This window comes from Rhipicephalus sanguineus, chromosome 10 (genome assembly GCF_013339695.2).
Source record: "Rhipicephalus sanguineus isolate Rsan-2018 chromosome 10, BIME_Rsan_1.4, whole genome shotgun sequence".
In the NCBI taxonomy this organism is placed as follows: domain Eukaryota; kingdom Metazoa; phylum Arthropoda; class Arachnida; order Ixodida; family Ixodidae; genus Rhipicephalus; species Rhipicephalus sanguineus.
The window spans coordinates 6,601,666-6,617,663 of record NC_051185.1 but is presented as its reverse complement, the minus strand read 5'-3'; the positions used below and the strand labels follow the sequence as shown (position 1 = coordinate 6,617,663).

Genomic DNA, 15,998 nt, shown 5'->3' with positions numbered 1-15,998 from the left:
GACCAACATTGTTCAGGTGTGTGTCATTTCCACGTCTGTCTTTTTTGCGCATGGGGTACATTAGAAAGATTTAGCACTGGATACTCCAAGCCTCAAGCTCTTGCATTATTTTGTACTCCAGTTGGCGAACAGAAGAAAGTCGGGAGAGTACAAAAGAACGCAAGAACTTGAGGACCCGATGGCTGGGTCCCCAGTACTAAAACTCTCTATTGCCTTGCGTGCTGCGTCGCCACAACATGTCGCACCCGCATAAAGTTAGAACTTAATAATTGCTGGGGTTTAACGTCCCAAAACCACGGTATGATTATGAGGGACGCCATAGTGGAGGGCTCCGGGAATTTCGACCATGCGGTGTTCTTTAACGTGCACCCAAATCTAAGCACACGGACCTCTAGCATTTCGCGACTATGCAAATGCAGCCGGTATTCGATCCCGCGACCTTTGGGTCAGCAGTCTAGCACCATAATCACTATACCACCTTGGCAGGTACAGTTAAAACAATACAGCTTTCTCTGTTTAGAACACAGTCGCAAGATTCCAAGGTCAATGCTAAATCTTTCTATCGCTGTCCATGCTTCATCCTTCGGGCGAAAGTCTCAAAGTCGCTCAGGCCGGACAAAACGAGCAGAGAGGCGTCTACAGCCGGAACGTGAATACAGCTTCGCTGGTTAGCCATCCCCAAAAGAAATGTTGCGGCCTGGCGAATTTTTTGAAAACCACCTTGAATTTAGCGATACCGTCCACTTGCGATGACCCTTAGCGTGCAAATTTGTGGCTTCTGTAGCTAATTAGAAAATAGCAGCAGTAGATCTCATTGCTGTGTGTTTAGAACAAAAGGTGAACGATTACTCTGCTATGGGAGAGCAGTATGCCGTCCTAGTATGCACAAGGAAGTTATTGCATAGTAACAACAGGTCAGGTGAGTACAACTGCACCGGGTAACAAAAAATCGCTTTAAAGGCATGTACAAACAGGAAGGCACAGGCACGATGTAACTTATGGCACGCAGACACGATCACAGATGACGGATCTCTGATAGAGAGAGGGAGAGTAAGCGTTTATTTTGAGCAAGCGCACTGTGCGCCCAAGGTGGGCGGCCTCCTTATTCCAGGTAGCCGCGGGCCTTCGCCAGCTCTCGTGCCCGTTGAACCAGGCTTCGCCGATTCTTCAGGTCTGGCTCCGATAGCTTGGCCTCCCACTGCTCTTCGGTCAGTGTAGCGGGGCTATAGGGTTTTGTATGCATCCCCCATAACATATGTCATGAGTGTCCGGGACATCACAGTACTTTGCAGATACGAGTGCTCAGTCCGTGAGATACGGTGAAGTAATATACAGCGAACGTAAGCGTTTGTTTGCAATTTCCTGAGGGTTACTGTATCTTCCCTAGTTAGACTGGGGTGAGCTGGCGGATAAGTTCTTCGGCCTAGCCAGTAGTGCTGCAAGATGTTGCTGTACTTTTTGGGTACATCTTTCCTCGTTAGTGCGTCCTGTGGGAAGGCCCCGTGAACGTGAGTTCGGGCGGAAGCGTCGGCTGCCTCGTTTCCCATCAGGGACTCGTGACCTGGAGTCCAGACGATGTACGTTTCTGGAAAGTTCATTTTTGCTGTAGCTGTGAGAACTTTGAAGGCTTGCCTGGAAATTCTTCCTTTCTAAAAATTTCGACAAGCTGCTTGAAAATCGGCTAGTATTATTGCTTCCTCAGCACAGGTTGAGATGGCCAGGGCTATGGCTGTTTCTTCTGCCGTATTAGAAAAGAAGAGAAAAACAGACTAAGTTTGCACAGATACACATATAACTAAGGAAGAAATGCTACATTTGTACTCAAAACATGCGGCGATCCCGCGTGTCACCGCTTCAGGCCTGGCTTTTTTTTTTCCTGAGCCAGGCGCTTTTAAAACGGCAGTATAGGAAATTCAGTATTCCCCTTCCGCATCACAAAATTCGTGTGTGCCACCTTTCGAGGAAAGCTTGTTCACCATGCGTTTCTATCTGTTCGGTAAGGTACCGAACCATGATCAGTCTGACCTTCTGTAAAACTGGGTATGCAGCTCGCTATTGTACGAGGCTGTGCTTGTAGCAAAATTGCTTTAGCGGTCCATTGCTCCGGACCACAGAATCACGGACGGTAACATTCATTAAGGCCTGGGCCACGCAACAGCACAGCAGCTATTTTTTTGTCAACGACGTCACAAAGCGCTCAATCGGGGAACAACAGAAATGTTACGATGCTGTTATAATTGCTTTTGACCAGTGCACAGAGTATTTACAATGATTGCCGATTTGCTCTATAAAAGACGTTGTTGGACTAATGTGGGCGCGTGTTTTATATATACGAATTGTGGCGCAACGGTTAAGGGACAGGCATAGAAAAGACATGGAGAGACTGCTGATTATTCCGCAGTAATACTTTCGCCTCGCTTTGTAACCAAGACTGTAGTATGCGTCTCAAGAAAACAACTAGGTCATTGGTCAGAAGGACCAATGCAATTGACTGAAAACGTCAAGGTGGTTTAATGCCTGACTCTCGCACTATGGCTTGTCATGTCTTGCAGGAAGTTTGGTTCCTGAATGTATAAGTTAATGCGTTATCAAGTGTACAGCAGGCTTTCGCCTTTTAAGTGTATACATACGGCGTAACATGCTGCCGAAGTTTTAAAAATATTAAAGGCGAAAGCCTTAGATGCCTTATCAAACGCGGAAATTGACCGTCGGTGTCGTGCGTCGGCGGCGTCAACACAACTGATGCAAAAAATCATCACGCGATGACGTCGTAGATGCCAAAACTATGACGCCACTGTGGAATAAAGCAAAGTTACATCACATGATGACGTCACCGCATGGCACCGTCGCTTGTTAAAAAGGGGGCCGATCCTGGAGGCAGTGCAAAATCACGTGTGGTGCAGAAATTAAAGCTTGAGGAGGGGCGAGAGGGAGGATCACTACATCGACCGAGAAGAAGAAGATGGCTTTCCGCCTTCGTGTCGTCTTAGGCAAATGTATAAGGGACCCTGTCAGCTTTTTTCCCCCCCCTTTTTTTTACATAATAGACTTCATTCATACTTTATGTTTCACGTTCATCAAGAAGGAAAAATGCCAAACATTCCATTTCTTATCCAACTGTAGTTTTTTTACATGTTAATATCGTGTTATTAGGTACTAAGCAGCGGGGCCCACTTTTAAAATTCAAACGCTGACTTTGTGATGGACAAACGGGTCGGAACGCTTTTGCTCTGGGGCGGCTGACTAGCACTTTAACGTCAGTCGAGTGTGCTAGTCCTTGTAGACTAAAACTGGGGCAGTAACGAAGCATGGCGCCGCGAACACTTCTAAAGAACCAGATGACTGCGTGCAGCACCGTTTAAAAGCGATTTCGCAGGCTCCTACTCTTCCGCGCGAAGGCCCGTGCAGCCTACAAAGCGCAATTAGAAGCGGGAAAGTGTGTTTACCCAGCTGCGCAACGGACAAAAAGAAATAATAAAGTAGTGCCGCTCGACGCAAGAGGTGCAGCACTTGCTCCGAGCGAGCATTGCGATCTGTGCGACTTCCGGAATGTTGTTGCGACGCCGCTGCGACAGAACGTGAGGGCCGGTTGTTGACGCGACGAATGTCATCACCGCTGGGCAGAGCTAACCCGAAACTCGCGGCACTGGTGTAATCACCGAGGAACGCTCATTACGTGCCTTCAGTGATGGTCCTTGTACTTCAGACTTGGCGGTAATTCAACTACGGTAATGAAATTACAGTAATTAAGCTACGTTTTGCTGTAATGAGTAACGTAATGAATTACTTATGCTTTCTGGTAATTTAGTAACGGAATGAATTACTTCAAGCGAATAACTTTAACAAAATTACTCATTACATTCCCAATTACTTCTGACGAAAATATAGCACGTCCGCTTCCCCTGTGGCATAAAATATTTACCAAAAAAGTAAGGAAGGAAAAAAGCCAGGACAAGTCAGTCTAAGCGCGAAGCCTGAAGCGTACAATCGAGGCAGGCCCACAGAAAAGCCGCATAGCATCCGAACTCGAACCCTTCAGTAATGTTTCTTGAATAACTTCAAGAAACGTTACGTCAAAGTAATTTCAAGGTAATTTCATTACTTTTCAAAAGTAATAGTAGTTTAAGTTTAATGTCATTGCTTCTGGACAGCTGTATTTTGTAATGTAACCTAGATACGTTGAAAAAAAAATTAGAAGATTAATTATTCATCTGATTTAATAACTTTTAAGGAGTAATTTTGCCATTTTAGGTCTTCAGTGTCACAATCATAGTACTTCGCTTCTAGGCGATGCCAAAGCGCCACTTCGTTCTTGTGGCTTTTGCAAGTCTATTCAAGCATTATGCGTACGTCCCTTTCTTTGATTCCTACGCGACCATTCTTAACACGTTTCGTGTTCACCTCTGACTGATTCTACTGCCTCATGGGTGCTCCTCCATGCTGGCTATGCATACAGATTGCGCTCTCGTTTACACCACTTAGGTGGCATTCTTGCCTCCGATTATCGAACCTTTACGGTGAAACAACAGATATTTCTAAGAATTATACAAACGTCACATACCCTGTCACCTTAGCCTAATTGTAGGAGATGAGCTACTCATTCTCCTGTCTGATGTTATCAACAAGCCAGGTTGCTGAGCTAGTCGGTTCATATATTGTTTGTTACGCTGGTACAAAAAGTTTCTCTTTTTAGTACTCAGGTTTGATGTTTGAACCAGGCCCGTAGCCAGGAATTTTTTTCGGGGGGGGGGGGGGGGGGCACTTGCTGAAAACCTTGACTATTTGAGAAAAACGCATATTTTCATTATTTACTTCTGGTAAAAACACCTACTCCATCAAAATTTCGGGGGGAGGGGGGTGCGGGCCCCTAGGCCCCCCTCCCCTGGCTACAGGCCTGGTTTGAACCATAACTGCTTGTGCGTACTATACTGCGTTAGTCTGTTTTATTTGACCGCTGTGAAGTTGCCCTGCGTATGTGGTGGCAACGCTCGCCTCAAGCTGCTAATTGCAGCTTTGATTGCCTGGATATCCACGGCAATTCAGTTGCAAATAAATTCAACCCAGTTCAATTCAACTTGAAATTGGAAGTTTGGAAGCTGGCGCCCCTGTTTGTCGATTTCCCCGTCATTTCAGCGCCATGCCTATTTACCTCGATGTTGTCAGTTTTTTAAAGAAAAATGCCTTTTTAGATAAACTTTAGAATTACGTAACTTTTACTATTTTTCACCTAACAACGTGTGGCTGTGGCAGCATAGCCTCAGTTGCCTTCGCGCCATGTAACCTGATTTAACTAACTAGTTTTCTTTGCATCCCCTTTTCTTTCTTATCGGTTCTTCTCTTCTTTTAGGGGAGCCGACCATGGTCTTTCCTTCTGCATATTTTAGTAAACGCGTGATGTTTGGACACAGTTTATAACAGCTAAGTGTCACATTAAATTGTATATTTCCATATTGAAGAAAACCTGCGTAGTCAGTACGAGTCTTTACGCTGCGTCAGCGTCGATGGGGCAATATGCATAGAAATGCATGATGGGGAAATATGCATAGCTGGTGTAATGTCCACATTAACTCGGAGCATAATTCGAACGATCCCGTGTTTATAAACACTGTTGAGACACGATCGATGCCTATATATATATATATATATATATATATATATATATATATATATATATATATATATATATATATATATATGAAACTACAAAGGAAAGTTGCATACAGCGCCGGACTTACGAAGCTGGTCAAGTTCGCGCTACTACTGCTGCACGAAGCTGCTTCTGTCACGTTCTCTTTCCATATACTGTTCCAACCGTTAACTTGGCAGCAACTGAGAGCACAAATTCAGACAAGGACGTCATGACGTAACTCCTCCTCATATGCCGCACCCGGCGCTGATGTACAGAAACGTCAACAAATATGAAGATCACTTAGAAGGCGTAATTAAGCAGACGAACAGAGGGAAGCTCTTGACGACCAGTACATAGCGACGCCCTCGCCTGCGATACATGACCATGACATATAAAGTCCTTCACCTAAGGAGATGAAAAGGCAACAAACAAATGAGCAACATAGAGTACGACGATAGACTTGAAAAGACCCACCCAGAGCATATTTGCACTAAACCCACGATATTTGAACCTGTGAACGCAGTAGATACGCAGTTTCTTACGGCGAATGAGGGCGAGTTTGAATTTCTATGCAATTCTGCGCTATTCGAAACGCAGCAGACGGCATTCTCCTGTGCGCAGCCCTTGTTACTAGCTGCACTCCCATGAAAGCAAGGCACGTGTGCTTGCAAAACGAAGACACTCGCTTTATATGGCTCAAACGATAGCGCGTTCCTGGAAGAACGTTCCACAGCTAATGCCTAGGAGAGAATGTGTTGAGCTCGCGGTGTTAGAAACTATGTCCCACGCTTACGCAAAGAGAAACAGGGTATTCTGCGTGTCACACTAGGGTCATTCCACGCCAAATGTCCCAGACATTCCGGCGACTATCTCAAATGCATACGAGAAAAATTATGCTCATTTAGTGCATTGAAAACAGTGAAATGCTATAGAATATTTCGGAGAGAACAAAATTTTTGGTCACGTGGGAGCCTTTCGAATTTCGCAGAATGTCGTCTGAGTGTGGTTTGCCAGAAAAATTATTCCGAGAGTACCGTTTCTTGTTTCAATACCAAATTTGGTTGAGATATTAAGCAAAGGCGTTTGCGTAAGGTGTTCGAAGCTCAATAATATTACTGCAATTTTTCTGCCATACACACCTCTGAAAATTTCGCCAAAATCTTCTATGTTTGTATTTTTTCCCTTTAATACTCCGCTATGTATGAATATCTCAGTAACGAATACTTTACTCTACAGAAGGTATATTTTGATTTAAAAATATTTTCAGACCACTGATGTTCCTAAATTCTGCGATAAAAATCACCAATTTAAAAAAAAAAAAGTCGTCATTTTGGTCCAAATTGAGACGCAATTTACACCACGTGGTGCTTCAATTAAAAAATCAGCTTATACCTCAATCGAAAGCAAATGAATAGTTTTTCTTATATGGCGACTTTTATCATTACAATTGTTGTTTTAAGGAAGAAAATAATTTTTGGAAGTTCCCCATCGACGGCGATGGGGATATTCAACGAGGAAGCTGCCGTATGACCAAATGGGAAGATAGCCGTCAATGGGGAACTCGAGAAATTATTTTCTTCCTTAAAATAACAATTGTAATGATAAAATTTGCCATACAAGAAAAACTATTTATTTGCTTTCGATTGAGGTATAAGCTGATTTTTAATTGAAGCACCACGTGGTGTAAATTACGTGTCAATTCGGACCAAAATGACGATTTTTTTAATTGCTGATTTTATTTCTCGTAGAATTGAGAAACATCAGTGGTCTGAAAATATTTTTGACGCAAAATGTACCTTCTGTATTGTAAAGTGTTCATTACTCAGATGGATAATAAAAAAAAATCTAATGAAAAAGAAAGAAACTCACACGTCCCCTTATGCCTAAGACGACTGGAAGGCGAAAGCCAACTTCTTCGTCGTCGTTTTCTTCCTCCACCTTCTCCGAGTGCTTTCTACTCCTAGCGTGTCCTTGCACTGCCTCCGTGATCGGAGTCAATGCAAGATTTCTGCGCCTCACCTGGTTTTGTACTGCCTCCGTGATCGATAAATTGCGACTGTTCAAAGACAACGTTGGTGTGTAGTACTTGGACGGTGCTATAGTCATGAGCATTCGTTTGTTTTGTCGCCTAGTGTCGCCACAGTCTCTTCTTCTCTTTCATTCGTTTTTGTATAAATCATCGCATATGTACAACTAATGATTTTTTTTATGATGTCATGCAATGACGTCATCATGTCTCGCGTTATGTGACGCAAATAATTTTGGCGACCTGTCACGTCACGTGACGTCATATGGTGACGTAATCACATGATGATGGCTTTTCGCATCACTCATGTTGATGCCGACGGTCACTTTTCGCGTTTGATGAGAGGTCTAAAGCTTTCGCCCTGTAATAAACGAGACAATGCACCTAACGCTATTTGTCCAGCGTTAGTGACAGGAAGTAAGGTCGACGGAGACCAGTTAGCAGCAGGCAGGCAGGGATTTCCGAGCAAACTGCGCAGTTGGCCGGCTCACACAAAACGGTTCATGCAGTGCATTCTTTCCCTCCCTCGCGCGCACTTATCATCCTCCTCATCTATGCAGCAGCATGGCGCAATAAGTGGCCAGCGTGTAGGTATATAGTATGATGTATAAGAGGCGTGTGCTTGGCACGCCGGTCGAGATTTCATTAGCCGCCTTCGCTGGCATTCAACCTCGGCGGGGACCCCATTGTCGTCCACGGCGAGTGCCGCCCGTATACAACTCCCGGCAGGCCGACAATGGCGCGCTGTGACGACGGCACCTTTCTCTGCTTCTTAACGTTGCGTCACGAGCTGTCAAGACGCCGACACGCGAGTGTGTGTGTGTACACACACGCTCTCTCGGCTTCCTCAACTCTGAGCCAGCGCCATGTTGTGACACGTGTGCGGTCCCACTTTCGAGAACGCTCCCAAGCTCGAGAAAGAGAACGAAAAATCACCTTCCCTTCATGCAACGCCAATGAGAGCACAGGCGAAAGCCTACGCTCCCACGAAACATTAGTTTGACGTTCTCATTCGGTTGTATCGGTTCGCGCAGGACAGGGAAAATTAGAGATCATTGGGAGATGCGTTCGTCTTACAGCTAAAAATAAGCTGTTGTTGATAGTTCTGATGACGATGCCCTATTCCCAATTCAGTCATGTTACTTGACGTGCAGACCTACATTTGAGATTCAGAAAGGTTTTTCATTGTTTGAAGTACTGTGTTGTTTCCCCTGCTTCCACTCAATGCTCTTGCAGTGAAGACAGGAAGGAAACCGCACAGGAGACGCTGCCTCCGCGGCCGGATGCACTTAAACATATACGATACTTTTACTCTTCTCTAACCTATACCGATAGTAATTTCTTTCCTGGAAGTGGCGCCGCAACCGATGATGATTTGCATATCTACGCCACAGATCGATACGCGGGGCGACGCCTTTTATCGGTTTATTGACGTCTTCTTCCGCGAAAGATGCGCGGTAGGTTCGGGAGAAATCGTGTTTAGAATCCACACGCCTTTTTGCTCGCCCTCTTTTTTCAAAGGGGGGGGGGGCGTTTTTTTATTCGAAACTGAGCGTAACGTTTAATAATAATTGTTGGGGTTTGCGTCCCAGATTCACGATATGATTATGAGAGACTCCGTAGTGGAGGGAAGGCTCCAGAAATTTCGACCAACTGGTGTTTTTTAACGTGCACCTAAATCTAACCGCGATGGCCTCTAACATTTTGCTTCCGTCGAAAGGCGTCCGCTGCGGTTGGGATTCGATCCGGCGTCCTGCGAGTTAACGTGACGTTTAGGCAAGCGCTAATCCACTGGAATTCTCCGCTAAACTCCAACCGTCGCTTATACAACCTCGATACATTACTACAGCTGCAACTGCAAACAAGCATTCCTCAGTGTCATAACGCTACAAATGCTGTGTCGGCTGTGGGTCGGCGCAGCATTCACCAACTCACACAGCTATCGCACTGGAATGGCGGATTCACCCTCGTGCGTTAACTGCAAATGTGAAGATACCATACATCACCTTTTGTGCCGCTGTTTCCAGTTTGACCGACATCGCCAGACTATCCAGTGCGCACTGAGCAGACTTGGTAATCGGCCTTTTACCGAAGAAAAGATCTTCGGAGCCATGCAGCCTCACAGATCGTCAATCCAGAAAGCCATACTTGAAGGCACTATAGATTGCATTGTACATGTGTATTATCACTTATGTGCACTCATGTTTTCTCTCTCTCTCTTTTACCACTCATTCCCCACACCACGCGTAGGGTAGCAAACAAGACACAGTCTACTTAACCTCCCTGCCTTTAACGTATACCCTTCCCTCTATCTCTCTCTCTCTCTCTCTCTCTCTCTCTCTCTCTCTCTCGCGGCAAGCCCGTTATCAGTCGCAAATCGCATGCTCATATTTGATGCTTGCCTGTCGCGTAATGGCGACATAAGCTACGCACATCGACTCAGACGTACGGAATTTCGCAACTATTATTGCCAGAGTTAGCAATAATAGTCGCCGAATAGCTGTCCTTTATCGAAACTAAGATCAAAGTGTCGTTATTGAAGCTTTAGAGTGCGGAGTGGGCTTGTTTAATTTAATCATGCGAACTTCTGCCTGGCAGCCAAACGTGGTGTTGCTTGTGCGAAGGTTGCGCGAGCATGTGAAGCGCGCTTGAAGACATGTGCAAAAAGGTTGTAACTTCCAGTTACTGAAACCGCTTTCGGTGAGCAGTGGCCGCATCTTTACACAAACCTTTATGTGCTGTTAACAAACAGCTACCTCAGAGCCGTTATACTGCAAGGTTGTGTGCAGTACAGGTCGTTCAATCAAGTCACATGACATACGACGCATGCGCAGAGTAATCGCAAGGAGGTCGAGTTGAATTATCGCTTCGTGTCGCACGACGCTTTGTCACGCGCAACCCGGGAGGGCGCTACGACTTCATATACAACGCATACATCCTGGAAGGTGCTCGCAGTCAACCCGTAAGGATGTATTCTCAGTTGTCGACGTCCGTGTTTGCGACCTAGGGACTCCGTGTTTTTCTATGTACTCGTTCTAATGGAATAGACCGCGACTGTAGATTCCTGAACACTGCATGTAACTGCAGCAAAACAGTGCAAGCTACGGCAGCTCCGCCTGGTGGAATGCCCTCCCGCCGGCTTCCCGCTCGTTGCGCTCCTTACCCTTTCTCTCACGTGACCCTGACCGTACGGCCATTTTTCTTGCAAGAACTCATCGCGGCCCCATGCAGCGCGAAACAAAAGAGGTTCTGTTTCCCCCAGGCGAAGACTTTTGTTCTTGTCTTTTTCTCACGCGCATCTCCGGCGTGTCTAACATTCGCCTTTTCGCCGGTACATCCGTCGCGACGAAGCAGTGCGCGGTGAAGAAACGTGCGAAGCGTCTGAATTACGACACACGAATTTGCACGGGAGTGCTGTTTTGCCGAAGGAACAGATTGTACAAAACGCGGTGCGTTTTATACAATCTGTACAGGGCGCAAGCCAGGGCGAATGCTCAGGAACACTTGCAAGTTGTTGCGTCGTTATCTGTGTTCCATATATTGGTTTAGAAACGAAAACCCTGCCAGATAAGCGAAGCGATGATGTGCTGGAATCGATGTGCTCCTGAAAAAAAAAATCTAATGTTTCTTTTTTCATTCTAGCTTTATTTCAAGACCTTGTTTTCTGAAAAATAGGGATTCCCGTTGTGACAGCTTGGTGACTGAAATTTTGCGCTTCTAAAATCAAGGAAGCGGTGTATACACTTTATCGCGCTGACGACAGACGAAAGCTACGTAGAAGGAACGACACGGGACAACACAAGAGCGGTTGTGTTGTCCCGCTGTGTTGTCCCGTGTCGTTCCTTCTACGTAGCTTTCGTCTATCGTCAGCGCAGTAAAGTGTACACTATGAACAACCAACCGGCCCTTACCCTGGCTCTTCAAGGAAGCGGGTTCGATTCCCGGCCACGGCGAACGCAATTCGATGAAGGCGAAGTGAAAAAAAGAAACACTCATGTAATTAGACTTAAGTTCTCGTTATATAAACTCAAGTGTTTAAAGCACTCCTTGCAGTGCAATGCCATATAGTTGGCGCATCCGTTTTTCACATTGTAAGCACGCTGCCAGGAGGAGGAGGAGGAAGAAGACGGAGGGACAGGGAGGTTAGCCACTTCTTAGACCGGCTGGCTACCCTGTGCTGCGGAATGGGGTACGGGGAATAATAGGCGATAGAAAATAGATGTTACAAAAAAAGAAGAAGAAAAGGAAACAAGAGAACAATATGATAAACGACACTGCTTAAAGTCTGTCTCTAAGACTAGTTGTCCGCAACAACGCTCTTCAAGGCCTTCTGTGCTGAGGACGGTCTCGGCCAATGTTCTAAGACCCTTTCTTCTGACAAAGGGCGATTGCCAAGACCATCTTACACTCTTGAAAGCTGCCAGACTCTGTTATTGCCAAATGTAGATTTTTCACAGGTAATTGGCAGTTCACAGATGGCGACTCCTTTAGAATCACTATTCTTTTGGGGATTGATGTTATTCATAGTTATGCTTGGATCTGCTCCTAACCCTTTTGAATTCATCGGCGCTCAAGATCAATAGCCGAAAGGAGGGCGTGGCGTTGTTGTGCTATAAGTGCTTCCTTTGCGGCGCCTTCGTTGGCGCTCTCGGGTCATCGATTGCGTTCGGCCAAATGTCATCGGGTGAAGCAGTGACGTTATCAACAGGACTCGTTGCCGCACTCAGGAGGAGCGGAGACATGTTGACTAGCTTTGCGACAACGGAATTGTACCACACCATAAATGCGTAATGCGTTTGATTATGCATAGTTTTACCTGTGCTATTTTGTTTATTTATGTGCAGGCTTGATGTGAGTAGCGTTTTATACGTCTTCTGCCAATGTATAGGCCAGAGCGCCGCTCATATATGGAGCATAAGAAATATTGGTTACAAGCTCTGAAAGAACTTATGCAATTTGAAGCAGTGCATTCCTGAAGTCATGCTACTATCCAAAGGACCATGACTGGGTGACAAAACGCGAATAATGATCTCTTTCCTTTCTTTCTTTCTTTATTAATCGTGCAGTTATTTACGCAAATCATCAAGCTTCTTTCCACGAGAAACAATATAAAATCAGGAAAAGCAATGCTATTTATTTTCAAGCATTTCAGCGAGATGTACTTTCTTTGGCGAAGCTCTTAATACATTTGAAAACACATTCTTTTGTGAAATCTCCAAGACATCGGGGCAAGCAGATAATGAATTTTCAACAAGAATCCATGTTTTCTACCTTTTTCTTTCAAATAGTTTTGCGAGAAGGCATACCAACGCAAAGAAACGGTGTTTCTAAGCATGACTTTTGCTTTCGGCTGGGGCCTCTTAACAACTTTCCTTTCCAGCAAAAAAAAAAAAAAAATGGAACAGAAAGAAGCCGAAAATATGAGATAGAGTAACAACAAAAAAAAAAATATCTTCAAACCCATCGACAACAAAGGCCACTGCATCGACCACGCGGAAGCTCTTCAATTTTTCGCCATATAGTCAGAGTTATTTCCTTGCTTACCTCAGCCAGAGTAATACTCTCACCCCAGCGTCCTCCCTGAATGACGTCACAGCAAAGTCGTCTCTTCTGGGTCAACCATCGAACCGTGCACACGCACGCGTCAGGCGCGCCGCAGAGAGGGAGAGCTGGCAATACAAAAATCCTACGTTGGGCGCCAGAAAAGAAAAGAATGCAGCGGCGCAGCTACTTCATCACCCTCTCTTCCTCTTCGCTTCTTCCTCGGAAAGGTCTACATGCTCCTCCTCGAGCTTCCAACACAATCCTCCAGATGGCACAGCGACTGCGCATGCGCAATAGCGCGGGAACGGTAGCGCCGCCGAGCGGTCGACGAGGTGGACCCGACTGGCGACGTCGGCTGCAGCAGCGGCGAGCTCGCTCCCAGGTGTGCGGTTGCGGAGTCTCGTTTTTCCCTCTGCCGAGTTGGTGCGCGAGTGAGTGAGTGCGCGTGTGTGTGGCCGGCCGTCGAGCGTAAGCGGCGTGCGCGCGGTGTCGTCCGCGTCGTCGCCAGCGCACACAGTGTGGAGATCTGGGGCGCCCGGTGGCTTCAGCGTCCAGTGGCCAGCGGGCTGCCGTGCGCCGCGGTGATGCTGCGGACAGCAGCGAAGACGGCAGTCCGGCCATGACTCCGGAGCCCGCCTCCATGGCGCAGGATCAGCAGGAACCGGCGGCGCCGCCGCGCGCAGCCAGCCGGACCAGCGGCAACCTCAAACGGTGCGTCGCGGCCCCGACGGCTATTCGCGCTAAAGTGCCGGATACATTTGAAACCGCAACAAGAACCAACAGATTTTTTTACAGCGAGAGGCGCGTCCGCTGATCTACCGAGGTTGGATAATTATCAGTAACTCTCGCCTGCTCGAAGGAATTTTGCGTAGGCTCGCCCGCTCACACATCGAGGAAACTACACACGAATGAGCTCTTGCAGTGCTCTAGTGCTGAGCTAGTTCAGACAAAGTAGACAGAACGTCGCTTTCACCGTCGATCGAGGATGATAAATCAACATTCCATAAGCACTACTTCGTAAACAGTCAGCTGCTAATTGAGAACAACCAACAGAGTACGTCTCGAAAGCTCGGTGCAAACTTCCGTGAAAGAGATAGAGCGTCGCTTTGTTTATTATACGCGACGCGCACAACACGCGCGCATGTCGGTAGGCCAGTGAAAGCCAGCTGGCCCATCATTCAGGAGCAGGGGCTTTCTCGAGAGAGCAACTGCCGACGGCAGGTTTCGCATTCACGCAGGCGAGAGTGGTCACGTACGCTATTGAATACGGGCGGGAAAGAGCGCCAATTTGCTTATTATTTCGATGCCTCGAAACATTCACGTCAGTACGACTTGCACGTCGCATTGTGTAGCATAACTTATGCATCCATCACTCAGCATTCGGACGTGTAAAGTTCGTAGATACGCAGTAAAGCTCAAGGGGCCTCGAACGTAAGTGTTCGCGGGTTTCGCGCTAGGAGCAAGGCTGTCCAACGCATCGTGCTAGTTGAGGATGGCGTATCATAAGAGGCTTTTGCAGAGTGACGAGGGAATGAGCGATAGAGGGTACTGCGGGCCTCAAAGTCCGTTGTTTGAGCCTTGTTGACTACTACTATTTCCTACCATATCCAGCAAACAAGCCGAAATGGCCTCTCTACAATTTCTCGTTTAGGTGTCGTCAGGAGAAACGTTTGTCGTGCTTTCGTGATCGTGTCATACGTCTTCTCTTTGTTTGTTATGCATGGCCAAAACACTCATTACAGCGTAGGGTATTGTGCTGTTCTATATGCGGAGTTATGTCAGCATATCCACACCTCCAAAAACTAACGTGAACTACGCATCTTGTTTTGTGGTCCATGTGTTCGGACGTATCTGCCGTGCACATATAAGGTGCATGCTTCGAGCTCTCTCGAAATCGTTTACTATGCTTGTATTTTCGTTAGTTTCGCGCTCCGTAACCGCGGTCTCAGCGACTACGTGCAGCAACCGCTATTCAAGGTAAAGAAGGTTTACGAGTGTGTAACGTTCGTTCCAACCACCGGTTCGGCTTCGCTGCAAAGCCGGAGAGGTCCAGCATCCCTAACAGCCACAGGCGGCTTATCGGCGTATAGGGGTCACAACATCTGCCGATCAACCTCTCCGACACGTAGTCCATTGTGTCAGCGGCACAAATGAAATAAAGGAGCGGGTGTTTCCTCCTCTCCTCGTCCACCGGTGTCGGTCGCACTCTCCTGCTCCGCATCCTCCCGCCCTCCCACGATGCGCGGAATGACGCCGGTGCTCGCCGGAGTGCGCGGAGCGAACGGGGGGCTTCCCCGCACGACCCGCGAGACAACATGGCGACGCCGGTCGATCGATGCCGCGCGAGGTGGTTCCTGTACATCGTTGCCTGGACTGCGCAGATGCCGAGGTGGTCGCGCACATTATCTTTGGAAGCGTCAAGATGGGTTGATTGATCTAAGTGTCGTTTTTTCTGCTGCGGTTAGCCTGAAATATGAGCCCGCAATCGATCCACGCGTTCGTCTCTTTCACTGTTCATGAATCTCATACCAAACGCCTATCGCTTAGGTATTCGTGCATAGATGGCGCGAAAACCTATAGATGGCGTGAAAAATGAGTAACGGAGCTAGGCGGCATTGTGGTAGGTCAGTCCTTTAGATATAGACTACGTAAGTAAACCAGTGCTTATAGCTCTAGTTATACCGTAAAGTAGTTCAGATAGCGCACTGTAGATTGTCTCGTCAAGTGAACTGGCAATATGAGTCTTGAATAAAAAGCTCACAGGGTTCGTTATGCATTCGCCTAAGACGACTCGAACGC

General features: G+C 46.8%; 1 protein-coding gene across 2 annotated transcripts in view; it reads left to right on the top strand.

Moving 5' to 3' along the window:
- Positions 1-13,567: 13,567 nt before the first annotated feature.
- The window catches only part of LOC119406905 (uncharacterized), a 142,277-nt gene continuing 139,846 nt past the window's right edge, over positions 13,568-15,998 (top strand). The window contains exon 1 of one of the 2 annotated variants that reach the window (XM_037673679.2): positions 13,568-13,910. In XM_037673679.2, coding sequence (XP_037529607.1) covers positions 13,819-13,910 — 92 coding nt within the window. In that variant the 5' untranslated portion in view covers positions 13,568-13,818. The remainder of the gene's footprint in view (positions 13,911-15,998) is intronic. The other variant, XM_037673681.2, reaches the window with a different exon arrangement.